Source organism: Hemisphaericaspora subhashii, assembly GCF_019202705.1.
Source record: "Hemisphaericaspora subhashii strain CBS 10753 chromosome Unknown scaffold55, whole genome shotgun sequence".
Taxonomy (NCBI): Eukaryota; Fungi; Ascomycota; class Pichiomycetes; order Serinales; family Debaryomycetaceae; genus Hemisphaericaspora; species Hemisphaericaspora subhashii.
In genome coordinates, this window is record NW_026057327.1 from 51,469 (window position 1) to 71,348 (window position 19,880).

The 19,880-nt window shown below is 34.5% G+C and overlaps 7 protein-coding genes across 7 annotated transcripts; 4 read left to right on the forward strand and 3 right to left on the reverse strand. All coding sequences in view use genetic code 12, as the record gives it.

Annotated features, from left to right (window-relative positions):
* Nucleotides 1-96: 96 nt before the first annotated feature.
* Nucleotides 97-5,166, reverse strand: SRB9 (Srb9p; the record flags this gene model as incomplete). Its single annotated transcript, XM_049407662.1, has 1 exon — nucleotides 97-5,166. The coding sequence occupies one exon, from the start codon at nucleotides 5,164-5,166 to the stop codon at nucleotides 97-99; it is 5,070 nt and encodes a 1,689-aa protein (XP_049262947.1).
* Nucleotides 5,167-6,189: 1,023 nt separating this feature from the next.
* On the forward strand, nucleotides 6,190-6,879 carry J8A68_003774 (cyanamide hydratase; the record flags this gene model as incomplete). Its single annotated transcript, XM_049407663.1, has 1 exon — nucleotides 6,190-6,879. One exon carries the CDS (start codon nucleotides 6,190-6,192, stop codon nucleotides 6,877-6,879), a length of 690 nt encoding a protein of 229 aa, XP_049262948.1.
* Nucleotides 6,880-7,618: 739 nt separating this feature from the next.
* On the reverse strand, nucleotides 7,619-8,176 carry APT1 (adenine phosphoribosyltransferase; the record flags this gene model as incomplete). Its single annotated transcript, XM_049407665.1, has 1 exon — nucleotides 7,619-8,176. One exon carries the CDS (start codon nucleotides 8,174-8,176, stop codon nucleotides 7,619-7,621), a length of 558 nt encoding a protein of 185 aa, XP_049262949.1.
* A 1,393-nt stretch (nucleotides 8,177-9,569) lies between these two features.
* Nucleotides 9,570-11,810, forward strand: J8A68_003776 (uncharacterized protein; the record flags this gene model as incomplete). Its single annotated transcript, XM_049407666.1, has 1 exon — nucleotides 9,570-11,810. One exon carries the CDS (start codon nucleotides 9,570-9,572, stop codon nucleotides 11,808-11,810), a length of 2,241 nt encoding a protein of 746 aa, XP_049262950.1.
* A 1,586-nt stretch (nucleotides 11,811-13,396) lies between these two features.
* On the forward strand, nucleotides 13,397-14,824 carry CLB2 (B-type cyclin; the record flags this gene model as incomplete). Its single annotated transcript, XM_049407667.1, has 1 exon — nucleotides 13,397-14,824. The coding sequence occupies one exon, from the start codon at nucleotides 13,397-13,399 to the stop codon at nucleotides 14,822-14,824; it is 1,428 nt and encodes a 475-aa protein (XP_049262951.1).
* Nucleotides 14,825-15,293: 469 nt separating this feature from the next.
* Nucleotides 15,294-17,870, forward strand: ESC4 (Esc4p; the record flags this gene model as incomplete). The annotated part of the gene is made up of 1 exon (XM_049407668.1): nucleotides 15,294-17,870. One exon carries the CDS (start codon nucleotides 15,294-15,296, stop codon nucleotides 17,868-17,870), a length of 2,577 nt encoding a protein of 858 aa, XP_049262952.1.
* Nucleotides 17,871-18,026: 156 nt separating this feature from the next.
* On the reverse strand, nucleotides 18,027-19,526 carry J8A68_003779 (epsin; the record flags this gene model as incomplete). The annotated part of the gene is made up of 1 exon (XM_049407669.1): nucleotides 18,027-19,526. One exon carries the CDS (start codon nucleotides 19,524-19,526, stop codon nucleotides 18,027-18,029), a length of 1,500 nt encoding a protein of 499 aa, XP_049262953.1.
* Between the last annotated feature and the right edge of the window lie 354 nt (nucleotides 19,527-19,880).

A 19,880-nucleotide genomic window follows, 5' to 3' on the forward strand; every position in this document is an offset into this window, starting at 1 on the left:
AAAAAAGAAAAAAAAATATTTCGAACTCACGTGACTCTGTTTATCCCTCCGGTTTATATAAAATTTATACAGTTGTCTATTAACTAATAGTACTACTTACTCTTCTACATAAACATGAACCAAATAATCTAAAGATTTACCGACAGCAGCAATATGCCAAGGTATAAGTCCACTGATTTCATAATTAACAATTTTATCATTGTATCCACCTTCTTCTTCCGCTTCACATGCCATCATTTTACCATCAATATCTCTCATACATAAAATATCATTCAATGCAATCAATTTCTTATAATGATTAAGAATAAGTGTCATTAACACATCTAAATCCCAATAATTCGAACAACTAAGTAAATTAACTTCAAATGCAAGATGGGTGGCAAAATCAAAATCTTTAATTCCATGATCTCCATATTCTCTATCCCATTCTTTAATTAAATATCCTATTTTCATACCTAATCTTGATGGTGAATTAAATGATGGCAATGGGATCTTTGGTATTATCCCTACGATTTCTGATTCTGGGTCGTGAAGATTCATATCTGCCCCAATGGAATTACTCATACCACCGGTAGAAGTACCAATGCCTCCTCCTGATGTAGGATCTTGTGGTGATAAGAAATTAGCTGGAACATTCACAAATTGTTGTGGAGAATGGAAAATCAATCCATTAGGTGAAGCAACCATTCCAGGACCTCCAGTGCCGGGCGATGAGTTGTCAGACGTAGAGAATGCTTTGAAAAAGCTCTCTCTGTCTTGTGATAATGGAGTATGATCTCTCAATTGTGTACCAACATTCATGGGAAATAAACCAGTTGGCGATGGAGCGATTTCTGAAGCGTAAGATACAGTATAATCACTGGCAAATATTAACTTTGGAGATTGACTAACTGATAACACAATCAATGAAATTTCTTTATGTTTGATACTTAAACGTTTCCATTGTACTAATTCATCATCGGGAATAACACTATTAACTCTAGTTAAAACCAAAAATTTCTTTCCTCCCACGGTGGTTGCCTTATTATTCATTTCATCGTTCAAATTCTTAAAGATAGAAAGAGATATGTTCCAAATATCATCACTAATACTGGCAATATCTGATGCGTCATTTCTATAATTCCCATTTGTTCCATTGGATGATGCAGGATTATTAGCACAATACCATGATTTTGTATAAGTAACCGATCCAGATGGATCTGACCATGCAGCTGAAAACCACTTCTTATCAACTGATCCTTCATACGCTAAATGTAAAAATATATCATCATTGAAATTATTATCTCTGGCTGATGTATTCATAAACTTGAATTGAATCTTGGTCGGTGGTTCCTTCACTATAGAAGTATAAATATATTTCGAAATATCATTATTTGCTAAATCATTAGGACATTCATTATAAAGATTCATCGAAAGTCTAGTCAATTTATGATTACTAAGAACTTTCAAATGAGTTTCTCCATATAATCTTTTCACTATCAATGAGGCAGGGATTATCTTACTAAATATTTGAACTAATGGTAATTGATGTTGTGTTAATGCAACTTTAAAATTCCTGAAAATCTTACATATCTGAAGCACTGAGTTAAGACTCTTATTATAATTAACAAATAAAAGTAACAATGGTCTATCAAATTCAAAATTATTTGTCTTATTAATAAGATCCAATTTAATCAATTCAACCAATGAAATAAGTTTCTTATTTGTCTGAATATAAAAATCATTATAAGATTGCCCTTTTTCTCTATTGATCACTTGTACACCATTGGACACCGATTCAAGATCTGGTCTAGTTTCCACCGTTGATAAATTAACCCTTGAAATATTACCAAAATTACATTCACCATAATTATATGAAAGAAGATCCAAAAATTCACTTGCACAACTATCTCTACTATCATGATTTCCGCATCCTTCATCAATAACCAAAATTTGGAAATTCTTCTGATCTCGAACAGGACTGAAATTCAAATATTTCCAATAATCTAATCCGAGACTATTAAGATTAATTATATTGTTATTTTTCAATATCTTGGTTTTAACCACTGGTAATTTAAAACATGACTCTTGATCCGGAATAATATTTGAATTAAGTTTGGTGTTTATATCTCGATACTTCTCAAATGTTTCCTTGTCCGTATTATCTAAATCAAACGAATCCCATTCTAAAGATTTCAATTTCTTATACAGCTTTTTAGGATCATCGTCAAAATCATCATCATCATTGGTAATATCCTCTAAGAAACTCAATTGGTTATCCAATGGATCTTCACTTTCCAATTCTTTATAGTCTCTCAAAAATTCAATCATATTCACTCTATAAGAATATGGAAATATTTCACTAAACTTCCGTTTGAAAAACTTGGGTGGTGCATGATATCGGACAAAATTTGAAGATAAATCAGTTTTCTTAGGATTGAACCCTTTGAAATAAAATTCCATTCCACTTTGATTCGGATTATTTAATCCAAAATCATAAACTATATTCGGTGACAAAAAATTAAGAAATTCACGGAGATGTTCATGTTTGATAATCATTTCATTACTCTTGGTGATTTCCAAATCGTTGTCTAAATCATCATCATTTATTGAAAAATTTGGTAAAAGCTGTTTACTTGTTAAATTATTCATCAAAAATACATTCGGGATAGTTGAAATATTAATACTTCGAAGAATCAATGGTAAATAATTTGAAGGTTCATTTATCAGCTTCATTGGAGATGTTTCCGAGCTAGCTCCCTTACTGGCTGCCATATCCGATTGTGCAACCATTGGTTGTAACTTAGGTGTTTGTTGGACTTGTGCATTTTCGAAATCTATAGGTGACATTCCCAGTTGCATTTCATGCGAAGAAAATGGCGAGTCGGCCTTCAAGGTTGGAAATTTGGCCAATTGATTAGTGAATGGAGATCCAAAACCGCCAGTATTCAATGCAGGATTGTAGCCTGGTTTATCACCAGCAATGCTGGATGATGGAAATTCTGCTTGTTGAATGATAGCCAGGTTGATTTGATTATTACCACCATTGACAGCAGCGCCTATACTTCCAGGAGGATAATAAGCTGATTCATTATAAGTATTCAATTTCAATGGAGGGGAATTTGTAATATCATCTTCGATAACCTCTTCATCCACATCACTTTCTTCACTTGAAGAAGATTCAGAATCATAAATGTCTTCTAAAGAAGATTGTCTATGATGTAATTTGGATTCTTTGTCTTCTCGATTGAATGAAATTTCCAACCCACTTACACTTGTTGCTCTCATCTCTCTTCTTTTCTTATCAAAACTTGGATCCACTGATGATTCTCGATCAACATAAAACTTCCCGCCTTTTCCGTATTTGGTGTCGATATTACTCTTAATTATCGGATTGAATAAAATGGGTGAAAATATGGATTTCTGCTCTGGAATCAGCAGACGAGGTGCCGATTGAGCCACATTCATATTCGACGTCTCTTCGGGATAGTCTGGGTTATCTGGAATGGGGGGTGCTGATGGTGGATTAGTAGTTATGGCAGATTGTGGCATTGTTGACAGTACAAACGGAGTTGGTATTATTGGTAAAGGTGCCCCCGGATCGTTATAGTCAGGACTAATGTATTTGGATATCATCATTTGATCTTTGGGTATATCAAAATAAGGTCGTTTTAAAGTTTCCTTCTGTATATCTGTTTCGTCTTTTTTGATTTCTTCTTCGTCTTTTGATTTGTTGTCCATGTTGTCAAACAAGCCATCAAGCTTTTCACCTTGTTCCAAATCAGCATTCGGTTCCTCCGTTTCTTTATTTTCGTCGTCTTCCTTGGATCCCTTATCTTCTTCGTCTTCGAACAATTCTGATTCGTCTTCATCATCATCGCCTCCGAACAAATCATCTATTTCCATATCTTCTTCATCTTTTTCATCAGAAGCTATCTGCTCGCTTTCCTCCTTAATCTCTGAACCATTATCATTTTTAAAGAAAGCATCGGCACTTTGCAAATTAAATAATTCTGCACTGATGGGCGTGTTCATGTTCATATCTATGGAGCCAATGTCTTTTGGTCCTTCCATTTGTGTCATTGGTCCCACAGATCCAATATCCCCTATTGACGAAGGTACACTAGGTACATTGAATGGACCAGTGGTGGATACTCTATTTTCCTGATGTTGTTCCTGTTGTTGTTGGATTTGTTGTTCTTGTTGTTTTCTATGATGTGTTATTTGAAAATCCACAAATTCAGAAATTAGACTTAAAGGATTGGCAGATCTCGGTATTTCGTCCACAACGATTTCTTCGGGTAATTGTTCAACTTTTCCAAGCTGTACTAAACATAGGTTCCAGGGCCATAGTATGAATTTCCTATTTTCTACTGTATGAACGAATTTCGCAATTGGTGAAGCTTGATTATTTAGATGTTTCAAATTCGGAATCAACTTGAACCAGGCTATATCGCTATCAACACCGTATGAAATCCCAGTGCTTAGTTGTAATAATTCCAATAAATCTGCATTATCTAAGTTATTCAGCTCCACAAAGTTATTTTGAAGATTAGTTGGATCAAATAAATGACATCGAATACCGCTAGGTACAAGATAAATAACGAAATTCGGATCAGAATTGTAGTCCAACATGCGAGTAGGAAACAATCTAATTGGTTCTCTTTGAACACAAGATATCATTAAATCTCCATTGGGGAAAAGTATTGGATCAATGCATAGTATTGAATATGCTTTGTCATCTTCACTAATTGCACAATAATTTCCAAATAATTGTACCAAGCCACGACTTGATAATTCATATAAAACCATTTTCTTAACTGCTTTTAAAAAGCTTAGTGGTTCGAATGGGAAGAATTCTTCTTCGTCATCCCCATTGATGCCATTGCTAGGGCCACTTTTCGGTGGATTCGAATATTGATCTGCTGTAATTGTATTGGAAAATTTGATTTGTAAATTGTCATATTCGTTAATTACGTCATGGAGAAGTTGATTATTATGATAATTATGATCAAATGAAAAGTAATACAAACACTTATTATAATATGTTATTAGGATGTTTGGATGATAATGTCTGATTTTTAATTCTAATTCTAATAATTCTTGATGATTATTAGTGTTGGATACTAATACTGAATAATGAATCTTTTGCAGATGGGCTAGTTTATAATAATGCGTTAACAACATTGAAGTTCTCTTTTCTAGCGACATCTCCTTCATTTCTTTCTTTCTCTCTCTCTTTTCTCTTCTAGGTCTAAAGTAGGTCTATAGATGTATTATTAAGATCTAAGTGTCAATGTATTGAAGGTGAACTGTGGTCCTCTTCAAGTTGGTTGTAAAAGAAGTCAACTAATTATGAGTCGTGTAATATGTTCAAATACAATCACCGAAAAAAAAGTTGTTCCCCCAAGTTTGTGGAGATATGATATCACTGTAATTTAACAAACTCACGACTTGGGCAAACCAATTCCATGGATATGTAAATGAAAGAGATGAGTATAAATATTATGGGATGGTGTCCTATAGTAATGGAAATTAAGATATAAGACTATTTGAGAAGTAGATTTGGAGTCTTCCTGGAAACTAACGTAATTTTTAGATGTAAGTAGAGAATTGCTGCAAAACAATTGTTGCAACCTTATACAAGGATATATTCAATGAAGGGTAAAACATCAACAGAGTTTCGATTGCAAGAAATCTAAGGCGGGTACTTTTCTAGATCTCCAGGCAGATTAATAAATAGATAATCAACTAAGAATTACAGCGTATCTTGAGCATAAGTTATTTTTTGGCTAGTCTTGACATTCTCTCGATGACGTCAACTTATAAATACTGGTTCTAGATATCCAAGTGAATTTGTCTTACAAGTCTTTACATACAAAGAATTTTCCTTATTTAGATAAATCCATGTTAATGGAGATGAGATGAGTAAGTCTTCTTTGTTTGACGGGCATTTGGTAAATTTTACCTAATTTGAGATTAGTAATAATCTTCATTGTTTTTAAAACAATAAAGCTACCAATCTTTCCGGATTGCGCTTTCCTTGGTTTCTTTTTCTCCACAATTAAATTAATTAATAAACCCGTTCCAGAGTCTAGAATTTTTCAAAGTATAAAAGGATTATGATTTCATCAAATTGTCAATTGCTTTCTTCTTTCTTTCAACCTCATCAATTCACCAACACCCAAATATAAATATATAAAAAAAGCAATGTCTGCTTACGGTTTTGTTAAAATTTCCAGAGATGTGAAGGAAGCAATTCCAAATCCAAATAAACCAACTCCACAAATTACAACAACTTTGCCAACCTCAGAATTATCCAAGTTTGTATATGACTATGCCAAGGAAAAGCTCCCACCCCAAGTCTTTAATCATTCCCTTAGGGTTTACTTCTATAGTATTGCTATTATCAAAGATCAATTCCCATCTTGGGATTTAGACCCCGAAGTTGTTTATGTTACCAGTCTTTTACATGATATCGGTACAACCAATGAAAATATGCATGCTACTAAAATGTCTTTTGAATCATGGGGTGGGATAATCTCTCGTGATTTGGTTTTAGAAAAAACAAAGAATCAAGATTATGCCGATGCAGTTTGTGAAGCAATTATAAGACATCAAGATTTAGGTGAATCCGGATATATTACTACTTTGGGATTAATCCTACAAATTGCAACTATTTTGGACAATGTTGGGTTGAATACTCATTTAATCCATCCAGATACTTTAGATGCTGTTAATAAGGCATTTTCTAGAGCGGGTTGGTTAGATTGCTTTAGTGCTGCCATTGATCGTGAGAATAAAATGAAGCCCTGGGGTCATACCAGTGCTTTAGGAGTTGATAAATTTAGAGATGATGTTCAAGCTAATAAAGTAGAATATGTTAAATCCAGTTTATAAGTTCATAGCCTTTTAATTGATTAGTTTTTGTCTTTTGTCTATATAAACATCTCAATTGTAGAATTAAAGTTTAGGTTGCAAAAAAAGTTCGTGTTTTTGTTTCACCCCTTGAGAAGCCAATTTCCTTCACTACCGCGGGATCGCGACTTTTGAGATGAAAAAAATGACGATCTTTATGTGACAACACAAACGACTTTCAGATCCTTCGTACATCAAAGACATCGACTCAAACCCCCCTTTCCTTTATACTTAAATACAATGTCTACTACAGAGAAAGTTCGTACGTATTCCAACTATTATGTAAATGTTCATATAGAAATATCCCTACTAACAAAATTGTGTCCGTTTTTTCTTTGATTTGTTTTCAGACATTGAAAAAGAAAAACCTCTGGGCCCTACAATGAATAGCTATATTAAAAGCATCTGATTTATCCGAAGAAATCCAAACTAAAATATTCGAATTATCTCAACAAGCATTAGCAGCATATAAAATAGAAAAGGATATCGCTACATATTTAAAAAAAGAGTTGGATCAAATTTATGGTCCAACTTGGCATGTAATTGTTGGAAAAAGTTTTGGAAGTTATGTTACTCATGAACAAGGGTTCTTTATTTATTTCTACATTGACGAATTGGCATTTTTGATCTTTAAGAGTGGGTAGTCTATTTATTGTATACATTACATATTTATAAAAAGAATAATAAATTATAAAATCAAATTTAATAGTTTACAAAATGATTATTGAAGCTTTTCAAGTTGACCCCCGAATAAAGTGAAAACAGGAGCATCTAATCTGTCTCTTCCTTTCAAGAAATCTAATTCCATAACAAACAAGTATTCAACAATTTCAGCTCCAGTCATCTTTGCTAATTCACCAGCACCAAAAGCACTACCACCAGTTGCCAAGATATCGTCAACAATTAAAACCTTGGATCCAACAGGAATAGTATCCTTTTGAATTTCAAATGAATCAGATCCATATTCTTTTTGGAATTCAACAGTATGAGTTGGACCTGGTAATTTACCTGGCTTTCTAACTGGAACGAAACCGGCATTTAAGGCAAGGGCTAAAGTTGGTCCGAATAAAAATCCACGGGATTCTAAACCGATAACATAGTCAACTTTCTTATCACCAACATGTAATTTAAATGCTTCAACTAATTTCTTGAAAAGATCTGGTTTGGTGAAAATTGGAAGGAAATCTTCAAAAAGAATTCCTTCTTTTGGGAAGTTTGGAAATTGTTTTAAGTTGGCTTTTAATTCTAAAGCCAATTCATTAATTCTTGCTTCTGACATCTTTAGGTAGTGGTCTATCTCTTAAAAGGAATTTAAATCAATTGAATAAGGGATTGATATTAATCAAATATTTTTTTCTGTTCCTTACTGTATGCTTCGGGTGAGAGGTTGCGATGACGTTGAAAATTGGTTTGAACACTTAAGCCACTATACACACCTAAAACTATAAGATACTCTCGTCAATTCGAGTCTTGTGTTTCACAAGCAAAATATTGCGACAGAGATCCTGATCTCTCCAATGTGGTCATTTCAACGGTTTTGAAAAACGTGGGCATTTTTGAGCCTAGCGAACAAGGGAAAATTGGAAAACTGATTCGCCACAGTTGGCACGAGTTAGTTCGAGCCCTCAAAACTCCAATTAGTGGGGTTTCAAAACGTTTCTCTCACTTGATCTGGCTTCCACTTTGAATCTCACTGTTTATCCATACAAGAATGGGTTCATTAGAAGGTCCCTGCGATGCCTTCGACGCCGCAAACAGAACTACTTGCTCGGTTAATCTTTCCTCGGCTGAAAATTTGACAGGACCCAGTCTTGAAAGAGGTTGGTAGCCCAGATACACGTTAAACAACCCATCTATTTTACTTGGACTGTTGCTGTTTTAAATGCGACTGTAGGAGAAACCCTCAGATGTACAGAATTGTACTATGGTATTAGATCAAACAAGTTAAATATACCAAATTTGTCTGTAAGCACTCTGTTAACAATCCCACGAATGATGAATGAAAAGAGTCAGACATGGCCATAGTTGTTACACGTCGTTCCTATATCACTATGTAACAAATCCGGGGATGCCACAGCTTGTATTGATGTCTAATGAAAGTGATTAACATTTTCACCTTCGAAGCTCGGAGTGTCTAATAATACCTCATGGAGCTTATACATCAAAAAATAAAAACAAGTACTGGCTCAAATTACTTCACATTTCTAAATCAGATCGCAGGAGGTCAATTGTCAATATTGGCTCTTTAAGGATAGCAAGCTTGCAAAGTTGGAGATTTCGTACTAAGGACCGAACGCAACACGTCAATTGCCTATCTAAGTACGCCACTTTGATTCATTTTACTAATTGCCCACATTAAACGTGTATTTCTACGTTTCTCTATCTACGCCCAGCTTATCTAGTGGTTAGTTTTGATTGTATTGTATTCCTTTAGCCAATTAATTGTACCTTTTGCAGATTCGTATTCGCTAAAGCTTTACTTCTTTTTTTTTTTAGCAGCCAATATTTTTAGACGCGTTATTTTTGTTTTGGCAACCAAAAAGTAAAATAAATTTTTGTAAACACAAAAGAAAATTTGACAACTGTTCTATTGATCACTTTCCATCCATCAATTAAGATAAGGATAGTTATAGAAAGAATAAGAATAATAATCAAACAAGACCAATTTCGAAATGTCAGATATAGAAGACATAGCTAATTATTTGGATATCCTGTTTACTGATACACTTGAAAATGAATTTTCCCAATTTTCAATCAATGATAATCACCCTTATAGGCTTAAGCCTTTAGAGGGAAGACATCGTGGTACATTCTTAGATGATGATTACGAGGATGACGATGATTCGATTAAAATAAAAAGAAGGTTCGGAAGAAATGGAAGAACTAATGGGCAAGTGGTTAATGATAGCGCCAAAGTTTCTCCTGTAAAGAGGGTCACTAATGACTATCAGAATCATATCATGAGAATGCGTTCAAATCCTAATAGTCCAATAAAACAAACACAACCAGCTAAAGATCAGGCGAAATCAAAGCCTCCTGGAAATATTCTCAAGGATTTGAGGGAGATTGATTTGAAAGGAAAAGCGAAGAATGAAGGAAGAAATAAAGAGAATAATGAAAACAATGATGATAAAGACTTAGAAATAAATCAATTGAAGAATGAGCTAGCCAGCGCAAAAAGGGAAATTGATAGATATGCTCAGTTATATAATGATGAGAAAAGAAAGCTTGAAATTTTGAATGAACAACTCTCATCGGGCAACCGCCCGTTGAACAATCAAGATAACAATGTCATGAATGATTTGAAAATACATCAATTGAATAAGGAGCTAACCAGTACGAAAAGGAAGCTTCAAGCACAAGTCGATAAATATGAACGGTTTTATAATGATCAAATACGAGTTGTTGAGAATATGAATCACCAACACCTAATAGAGAGTCACGACTTGGAAAGAGAGGTTGAGAATAAGAAGAGTGAAATCTCCAAACTAAAAGATGAAATGATAGAAAAGGAATATAAGAATAAGGAATTAGATGCAACGATAAAGCAAAAGGATGCTCGTATTGCAGCGCTAATTCAACAACACGAGACAAGAAGGGTGAAGTTGCTCAAATATCATAATCTCTATAAAGATCTCGTAAAGAAAATGAATCAAACTTCTTCCTCGGCTTCACAGGGAGACGCAAAAGTCTCTTTTACACCAGACGTAGAGACTAAGAATGAAAAAGTGGAGGAAAAATCATCCCATGAGTTAAGTAAAGAAGCTTTGGATCAACTTTTTAGTGCTTTTCGAAAAATCCAAGAGGAAGGGTCATACAATCAAAAGCTCCCAATAGATCAACAATCGAGGGGCAATTCATCTTCCCATAATTTGACTCAATCCTTACCACGTCATGCTAATAATATCCCATCTCATGGTCATGAATTCCTTGGTCGCTCTACTACTCAGGGATCCCATCAGACTCAAAATGCACCTTATGCTAATGCTCAATATGGCTTATATCAACCACAGACTCCTATCAATCAACAACTGAATGGTATAAGTTCAAATTCGTATATGAATCCTCCTGTTAATTCTGTTCCACCTCCACCAGCAACCGGATGGTCAGCTGCTACCATTCCACCGACAAGTACTTACGGTCCTTCTCCACCACCTCCTCTGCAGTTTGTTCCGACTGAAAGTGCTGGTGCCAATTCAGCTGAGACTTACAGTGCCCCAATGAGTAGTCGAAGTGCTCCTGTTCAAGGTTATGCTCCACAGCTCGTACATAGTCAAAGTGTTCCATTTCAAGCTTATGCGCCACAATCAGTCAATACCAATGGAGGTTATGCTCCACAATCAGTCAATACCAATGGAGGTTATGCTCCACCACCACCAACACGTAACGCAAATTATGATCCACAACCAATGAATCCAACTCACGCTTATCAACAAGTTCCGACGTCTGTGCCAGTTGCAGATACCACTAATCAGCATTCGAATGCAAATGTGGGTACAAATTCTGTTAGGTTTGATACTAATCCTAGCGAGAGTCGATCACGCAAAAGTAATGAGAATGAAACTACAAAGAGAGATGACCCATCTTTACAACAGAGTAACGCACAGAGGACAACCTTGGATCCAGCTGCAACTTCAACTTCCCTCCGTCAAGAAGTTGTGAATGTCTTGAATGACTTGATAGTAACTAGCACCAGGAATGGAGACAAAGCAAATAGGAAAACTATGGAAGATGATGCCTTTGAAGTACGCATTAGTCATATTCATGGGGATCATTGTCGTTGTGAGGCATGCTTAGGTCATCAAAGAAAGAAAGCAATGGCTAGTGGAGATACCAATGAAGTGGATCCAAGCCGAGACAATACTTCAATTTACTTTTTCGGATCAGATGCTATATATAAGTATAATAAGTAATTAATTAGATTTAGCTAGTAAATATATTTTATCAATGATGGACGCTAATGCTTGTGCCATGTTAAAATCTATATCAAAATATCAAAATTTTCTTGTTCACAAAGAACCAAGAAATTGACTTGCTTAATGTCAGGAACATTTTCTTGTCCGTTCAAATAGAACCAAGAAATTGACCTGCTTAATCCCAGAAGTGGCCAATTGAACACAAGCTTTGAATGAAAAGTAGATGTAATTCCCAACTCGCTTTTGTAATTAACAAATGGCTCTAATTCAGTTTTGTTTTCAGTTCGTACAAATCGGGAAATTGCGATCTGTCAAGAAAATAAAATTCGCTGCAAAAATAAAATAAAATTCACCAAGATGACAGCGAGAGAGAGATCGGTTAATTTTAATTGTAGGATCTGGAGATGGCTTTTTTCGGGGGGCGGGTTTGAAATGTCAACAGATGTGAAACGGATTTGTAATCTTGAGATCTTTATCTTTTTAAGCTTCGTTTTTAATCATCTACATTGTTCTTTCGGGATAGACAACCACGTTGAGGATGCCGAGGTGATAATTTAATTCATTAGAAAAGAAGTAGGCAACCAGATAGTACGACAATTCCTCTGGGGTACAATTTCAACGACAATATACAATGCAAGTATAGAGAGATATGTACAGACACGAACTTGCAGTATGTATGAAATTGATAAATAATCTTTAAGCAAACGCCAAAAGTTTGAAATTTTAAACAAATCGCATTTTGATGCAACCATTTTAACTTTTTATTTTAAATGCTTGTCTTTTTCATTCTCATTCGGAAAATAAAAAATACAAAACGAAAATAAGTTTAATTGTCTTGGGGATTCTACCTATGATTTTTCCGCCCTTGAGATTTTAACGAGATTTTTGTATTTTTCGTTCTGTTTTTACTACGGCAGGTGGTGTATACATCTTACAATATAAAAAATTCTCGTCGCGTGTAAGTGAATGGTTTTTGTTCCACTGTCAATTTTCTAGCGCAGCCTTTAAATCCTTTTTTTTGGTGTGAATTATGCACCACAAACTAAAAATAAAAAAGAAAAATACCAGCGCATTACATCCAATCTTCAATAATAAAGTAATGTTTGTGTAATTCACGATTTATCTATGAATTTCCTTATTAAGCTTAACCATCAACAAATTATTTTCCTCTATTTCACAAGTTCTACATTTATTTTAAAACAAGAGGAAATTTTATTTGTACACTTAACGGGGGGTAGGTCACAAATTCAAGTTAAATTACAGTAACACTTAGTCAGGTAGTGTTCAGACCACAATTCCAAATAAAAAGTTCTTCTTCTCCTTCCTTCCTCCTCCCATTTCCAATTCCCTTTTTTATCCAATTTCATTTTGTAAACTCATTGATTTTGTTTTCTTATTCCTTTTTGGTTTGACATTCATTCGTCATTCTTGATCCATTCCATACTGCATTCATTCGTTTCTACTACATCTCATCCACCAACAATTCACGGGTTTATCACTTATCAAATTGCATCACGAACGTAGACTAATATACATATACTACCCAACATCCTACATCCTCACATATTACTTGTCATCATATCATGTCTCAAGCAATTATAAATAATGAAAATGATTACAAACTAGCAAGATCCAAACTACAGCAAGAGAAACAACTGTCACAATCACAACAACCACAACCTAATAGTATACCTACAATTGCATCACAAGAATCAGGATCATCGTCATCAGTATCACAGCCTACAAGGGATTCTGAACCCCAAACCATTGCAGTTCCACAACGTCAATACTTGGGAGATGTATCTAATCAATATATAACAGTAGAGGATCAGCAACTGTCAACACAGTCACAAACCATACAAACAAATCTAATAAAGAGAAAGCAACCTTTAGGAGTATCTCAACAACAACAACAACAGCAGCCGCAACAACAACACCTACTTCATAAAATACCCAAATCCATACCAATTGCATCTGATACCATTGCTAATCTTGCAGTACCTGCCAGAATCCCACAAAAGAGACAAGCAACTGAATCATCTACCAACCTTGTTGAAAAATTGAAAATACCAGATGCCGTAGCTGCAGACAATGTTGATAATATTAATAAAAAGACCAGATTAATAGATTATGAATGGCAAGATCTTGATGAAGATGAATTAGATGATCCCCTTATGGCAAGTGAGTATGCTAATGATATTTTCACATATTTTGCTGATCTTGAACTGAGAATGTTACCTGATCCTCAATATTTATATAAACAAAAGCATTTAAAACCAAAAATGCGATCCATATTGGTTGATTGGTTAGTTGAAATGCATCTTAAATTCCGACTCTTACCAGAAACTTTATTCTTGGCTATAAATATCATGGATAGATTCATGTCGATTGAAATTGTTCAAATTGATAAATTACAACTATTAGCTACTGCATCCTTATTCATTGCTGCAAAATATGAAGAAGTCTTTTCACCCCTGATTAAAAATTATGCTTATTTTACAGATGGAGCTTATGTTGAAGAAGAAATCCTTCAAGCTGAGAAATATGTACTTACAATTTTAAATTTTGATTTAAATTATCCAAATCCCATGAATTTCTTAAGAAGAATATCTAAAGCTGATGAATATGATGTCCAATCCAGAACATTAGGGAAATATCTTCTCGAAATAACAATCATAGATCATAAATTTATCGGAATGAAACCATCCCTTTGTTGTGCCCTGGCCATGTATCTAGCGCGTCTCATCATGGAGAAAACACCAGTATGGAATGGGAATTTAATACATTATAGTGGAGGATATCGTTTACTTGATTTAAAACCATGTGTTGAATTAATATTTCAATATTTGATCTCACCGGTTGAACATGATGAGTTCTTTAAGAAATATGCTACCAAGAAATTCATGAAGGCAAGTATATTATGTAGAAGTTGGGCTAAGAAGTTTTATGCTGAAGGAAAATCATTGATGTATGAATCTAAGAGTACTCATAGAATCTCAATGGAGCAATAAATGAGAAAAGAGGGATAGAGGGAAATTTATATATAACTATTCAATTGTATATTATAACTATTTAGCATTTTGTATTACATCGTTAGAACTTATTTGTTCCAACTTTTTAATTTAATCAATATGATTATTAAAATGAACCAAACTTACCTATGCAAGGAAGTGTCTCAACGAATCTTTGTTTTTAAAAACAAAAGTCTACAAGGGGGGAGGCTACTTCTGTAGCATTACTCACTTACATTTCTAATTCAGCGTCATTGTTGTGAGTTGCATAGTAGGGGGATTGACTTGATGATTTATCCGTCACTGGTTTTGCAACCAACGAAGCTTAAGGCAAAAAAAAATTATTGGACGCGTTTCGCGTTGTTTTTTCTTTTTGTCATCAGTTTTTAAAAATGGCAACAGCGAAGAAGCAACTGTTCATCTTACAAGCAAAGCAGCTTCAGCTATAAGTAAATAAGAAAGATCAATCATGTTTAAAGGAACCACATTCCTTGTTATAAAGTCAACAAGTTTGACTGACTCAAAATCATTAGTCAATCTTCTTAAATCAAATGGTGCCAGTCATGTTTATGTTAAAGATGAATTTGACAACAGCAAGAATTATCTTGAATCTCCCACTCAAATAAATCATATAATCTCCGAATCGATTGAATTCATAGAATATCCAATCGCCATTGATTCTATGGTTCCTATAACATCTCCTAAATGGGTTTATGATTCACTTGAACAAAAGAAAATTCAGAATCTTAAACCATATAATCCTGATCCAAAATTCTTCCTTAGAGACGTGTTTATATGCTGTGCTGATAATCTACCTTCTGGTGATAAAGAAATCATATATGGAGGCATCAAAGCCTTTGGCGGGAATTATTTGGATGTGTTAACGAAATATACCACTCATTTGGTTGCTGTTGATTTAAGTAATGAAAAAAGTATCATTGCTTCAAGTATAATTGATGGAAGTATTAAAATCGTGGTTCCTGAATGGGTTGATAGATGTATTGTCACGGGGAAACATGTACCTGAAGATGATTATTTATTACCAAATCCAAAAGTATGGCAAGATTATGGTGCAAGTGGAAGTAATGAAACTCAAAGAGAATTATTATGGGATAGTTTGCCCGAAGATAGTCAATTTACGGAAAAGTTTTTAGATGGTAAGAAAATCTATATTGGTCCCGATTATCATCTTTCTCAACGACAAACTAGTACTATTGATTTACTTATTGAACGTCATGGGGGTATGATTGTGAAAAATTTCTCAACTGAGATTGATATTTATTTAGGCAAGTACCGTCAAGGAACACCATATGTCGAAAGTTGTCTCAATGATAGAATAATCGTAGGGAATCTCCAATGGTTATATCATTTAATCGTTTATAACAAATGGATTCTTCCTCAGAATTCAAATATTTTACACTATCCGATCCCAATTGAACCAGTGTCACAATTCAATGGACTCAAGATCTCAATCACAAACTATAGTGGAGACTCTAGAGCATATTTATCCCGATTGATTACCATAATGGGAGGCACATTCACTAAAACGTTAACCAAAGATAACGATTATTTAATCTGTGCCAAGGCAGAAGGAAAGAAATATGAAACCGCTAAGGAAAGATGGCATGACGAGAATGGGAATCCGATGGTTAAGATAGTGAATCATATTTGGCTAGAAGATTGTTTCATTAATTGGAAATTACTAGATTGGAATCGTTCCAGATATATTCATTTCGAAGAGATGGAATCTCTTATTGGACAAGTGAGATTGAATCCAAAGGTGTTGGGAAAGTGGTATAAACCAAATCAAACTATTGAGATTGGTGACGAGACTGTGAATGTTGACGATAGTATGAGTGAAGATGAAACACATGCCACCGCCAGTACTGCCACTTCAGCTACAAAGACCCAGTCTATGAAATCGAATGATGGTTCAGTGACCTCGAATGAGAATAAAGAAAATGAAGCTCCAGTGAAAGGAAAGAGGAAGAAGGCAGTTACTCCGGAAATTTCTATCCAAGAGGATGATCAAGTCCACAATAACCAAGATGTCTCTAGTCCCTTAAAACAAGATGTGCCACCTCCTGGTGTTCGTTATGGCGGTCGTTCAGCTGCAAAGAAAGCGGCAGCAAAATTGCATGATAATATGTCAGACTTATTGGCATATCAAGAAATGTCTAAGAGTTCAAGAAGGATGAAAACCTATATGGAAGAATTAGAACAATCAGTACTGAGTCCAACTAACAAGCGGTCATTATCTATCGAAGAAGTTGAAGAAGACGTCGCTTCTTCGTCTTCGTCTTCCCCCAAAGCTAGTAAGACAAAGAAGAAAAAACCAGCAAATTATGATATAATAGCAATCATGACCGGTTGTGAAAGTGAAATAAACCTATCACGTACCGATTGTATCAAATTGGAACATCTTGGAATCTTATTGATTTTTGAAATATCAAAAACCGTTCCAAATACATTAATCGCTCCCAAGATCTTACGTACTGAGAAATTCTTACGAAGTTTAAGTAAAGTAAAGAAAATCATTCATCCTAGCTATTTGATTGATTTAGTGGCTAATATTGACAAACCTGATGTAATGAATGAAATTAATATTGATGATTATTCTTTGGATAAGATTATTAAAACGACTTATAAAGATTTGGGATATAAGAAGAAAGAAGATGGTGGTGGACTTGGTAAATTATTAACTTCTCCAAATCAAGGGATTTTATTTCAAGATTTATGTTTGAATCTTTCTCTGAATTTGAATGGTGGGGTTGAAGTCATTTCTAATATATTGGCAGATCATGGAATGAGGGAACATAAAGAAATAAAACCATCGTTGACTGGGAATAATTTGATAAAATTGCTTATTGAATGTAAGATTGAAAATGAAACCAGAACTATTTTGGTTGCAAATAAAACAAAAGATACAAAATTGATAAAAGAATTTAAGAAATTGATTAAGAATGGAATTGTTTTAGAATGGGATTGGTTTGTTAAATCAATCTTTAAGATGGAATTACAAAGTTTAGATCAATTCAAGCTATAGTTTAGTAGTGATAGTAGTCGTAGTAGTAGAGAATAAGAATTCCAATGTAAATATCTAATTTATTTAGTAAAGAAAAAAAAAGTACAAAAACTAAGGTATAAAAGAGAGATAATTAAAACATAAAATAGAAAGAATCTGGGAAAACAACGTAAATACCTAAATATCTATCAAACTCTGACCTTCATTTGGTCTTTGTTGGACAGACTGAGCATTTCCAAATCCATATCCAGTGTAAGCGGTATTTATTTGTGGATGTGCTTGTGGCTGCTGTTGTTGTTGTTGATAACTTACACCAGTATTAAGGAAAGGGTTCCCAGTAGCATTAGAACTTAATCTAACTTGATTATCTTGTTGTTGTTTGTATCCTGTACCACTTGAGTTGATGAAGGTTTGAGTCTTGGTATGTTGATGAGGGATTCTGGTTGCACCTGTATTACCAAAAGTATCAAGTCCAGTACCTTGGGCTAATAAATCATTAAGTTCATGTGTATCATTGTATCTTGATGATGGGGCTGATTGTTGTAGTTGTTGAATTGGCTGTTGTTGCTGTTGGGGTGGGGGTTGAGTAAAGAATTGTTGTTGTTGCTGGGCCAAGGCATCTAAAGTTGGGTTTCTATTTGGAGATTGGGTAGGTTCAGAAGAAGATAACGCAAATGGGTTATTAGATCCGGTCTTTAAAGGTTGTAATTGTTGCTGTTGTTGTTGAGGTTGTTGTGGTTGACCATAATTGAATCCAGTAAATTGATTAGGATTATATTGTGGTTGTTGTAGTTGCTGTTGTTGGAAGTAAGCTTGTTGTTGATACATTCCAGTGTCCATTGAATTTTGTATTGGATTTCCAAACATGTCATATTGTTGCATTTGTTGAGCTTGTGGATAGAATTGTTGTTGTGGTTGATAAAGACCAGTCGCAAGGTAGTATTGAGGTTGAGGTGGTTGCTCATCATTTAAGTCAAGTAAATTATGATTCTGTTTTCTCATTTGCTCTTCTTCTAAAGATAACTGAAGAGCAGCTTTTAAGTCAGGATCTTCTTCATCTTGCCGCTTACGACGTTCTTCTTCTTCAGCTGTAAGTTTTGATAATTCGAGTGCCTTTTGTAAGTCCGCATCATAAGGTTCGTTTCTTCTCGAACGGTTCGTATCCAGTCTTGGTCTTCTTCTTTCACGTGCATTGCTTTCACTTAGGTCATCGTTGTCGACACCGCCTCCTCTCCTGGCTGCAATAGCTCTTTCTTGCTTTAATCTTTCATCATCTTGTAAAAGGGAAACCAATTCCTTTGCTTTAACTCTGATCAATGCACCTTGATCGTTTCCTGCATCATCAAAGTGAATAAATTCTCTCAAAGTTTTAATAATGTAAAGATTATCTTTTGCCCATAATACACATCTTTCTGATCCAAATCTTACTAAATAATCTAAAACTGTAAGGGATTTAGCGACATGTCTCCAGTTCTTTCCCTTATCATTAAGACGACGATCTAACATATCCATTACTTCTAAAAAGCTTGTTTGAGATTCATAAGTGCATGCAGAAATTTCTTCCATATCATACCTGGTAGGTCCAGTAGGGTCATTTGAAGTTGCTTTTCTTACAAGCACTTGAGCGGAAGAGTATCCGTTTGCAACATTCTTTATGGAACGAACTATTCTTGACATATTATGTTGTTTGATTGATTAGAGTATCAATTGGGTGTGGTGTTGAAATTGATTATTAAAAAAAGGGGGGGTGGTAGGGGAGAGTTTGATTTGTATGAATTTGTGAAGTCTCGGGATTTTGATAACAAATTAACTTTTGTATTTTAAAAGTAAAGTTAATTTCAAATGATGAGTTTGATTGACAACTGAAAGTTGATTCGTTCTTTAAATTTCACTTTAGAAATGTGACGTTGTATGTTCCGAATCGATTAGAAAATGATTAAGCTCTTTGCTTCGCGGAAGAGGAGGAGGAGGAGAAACAGAAATCGTCGAACAGAAAAAAAACAAAAGAAATTAAACACCGGACACATTTCC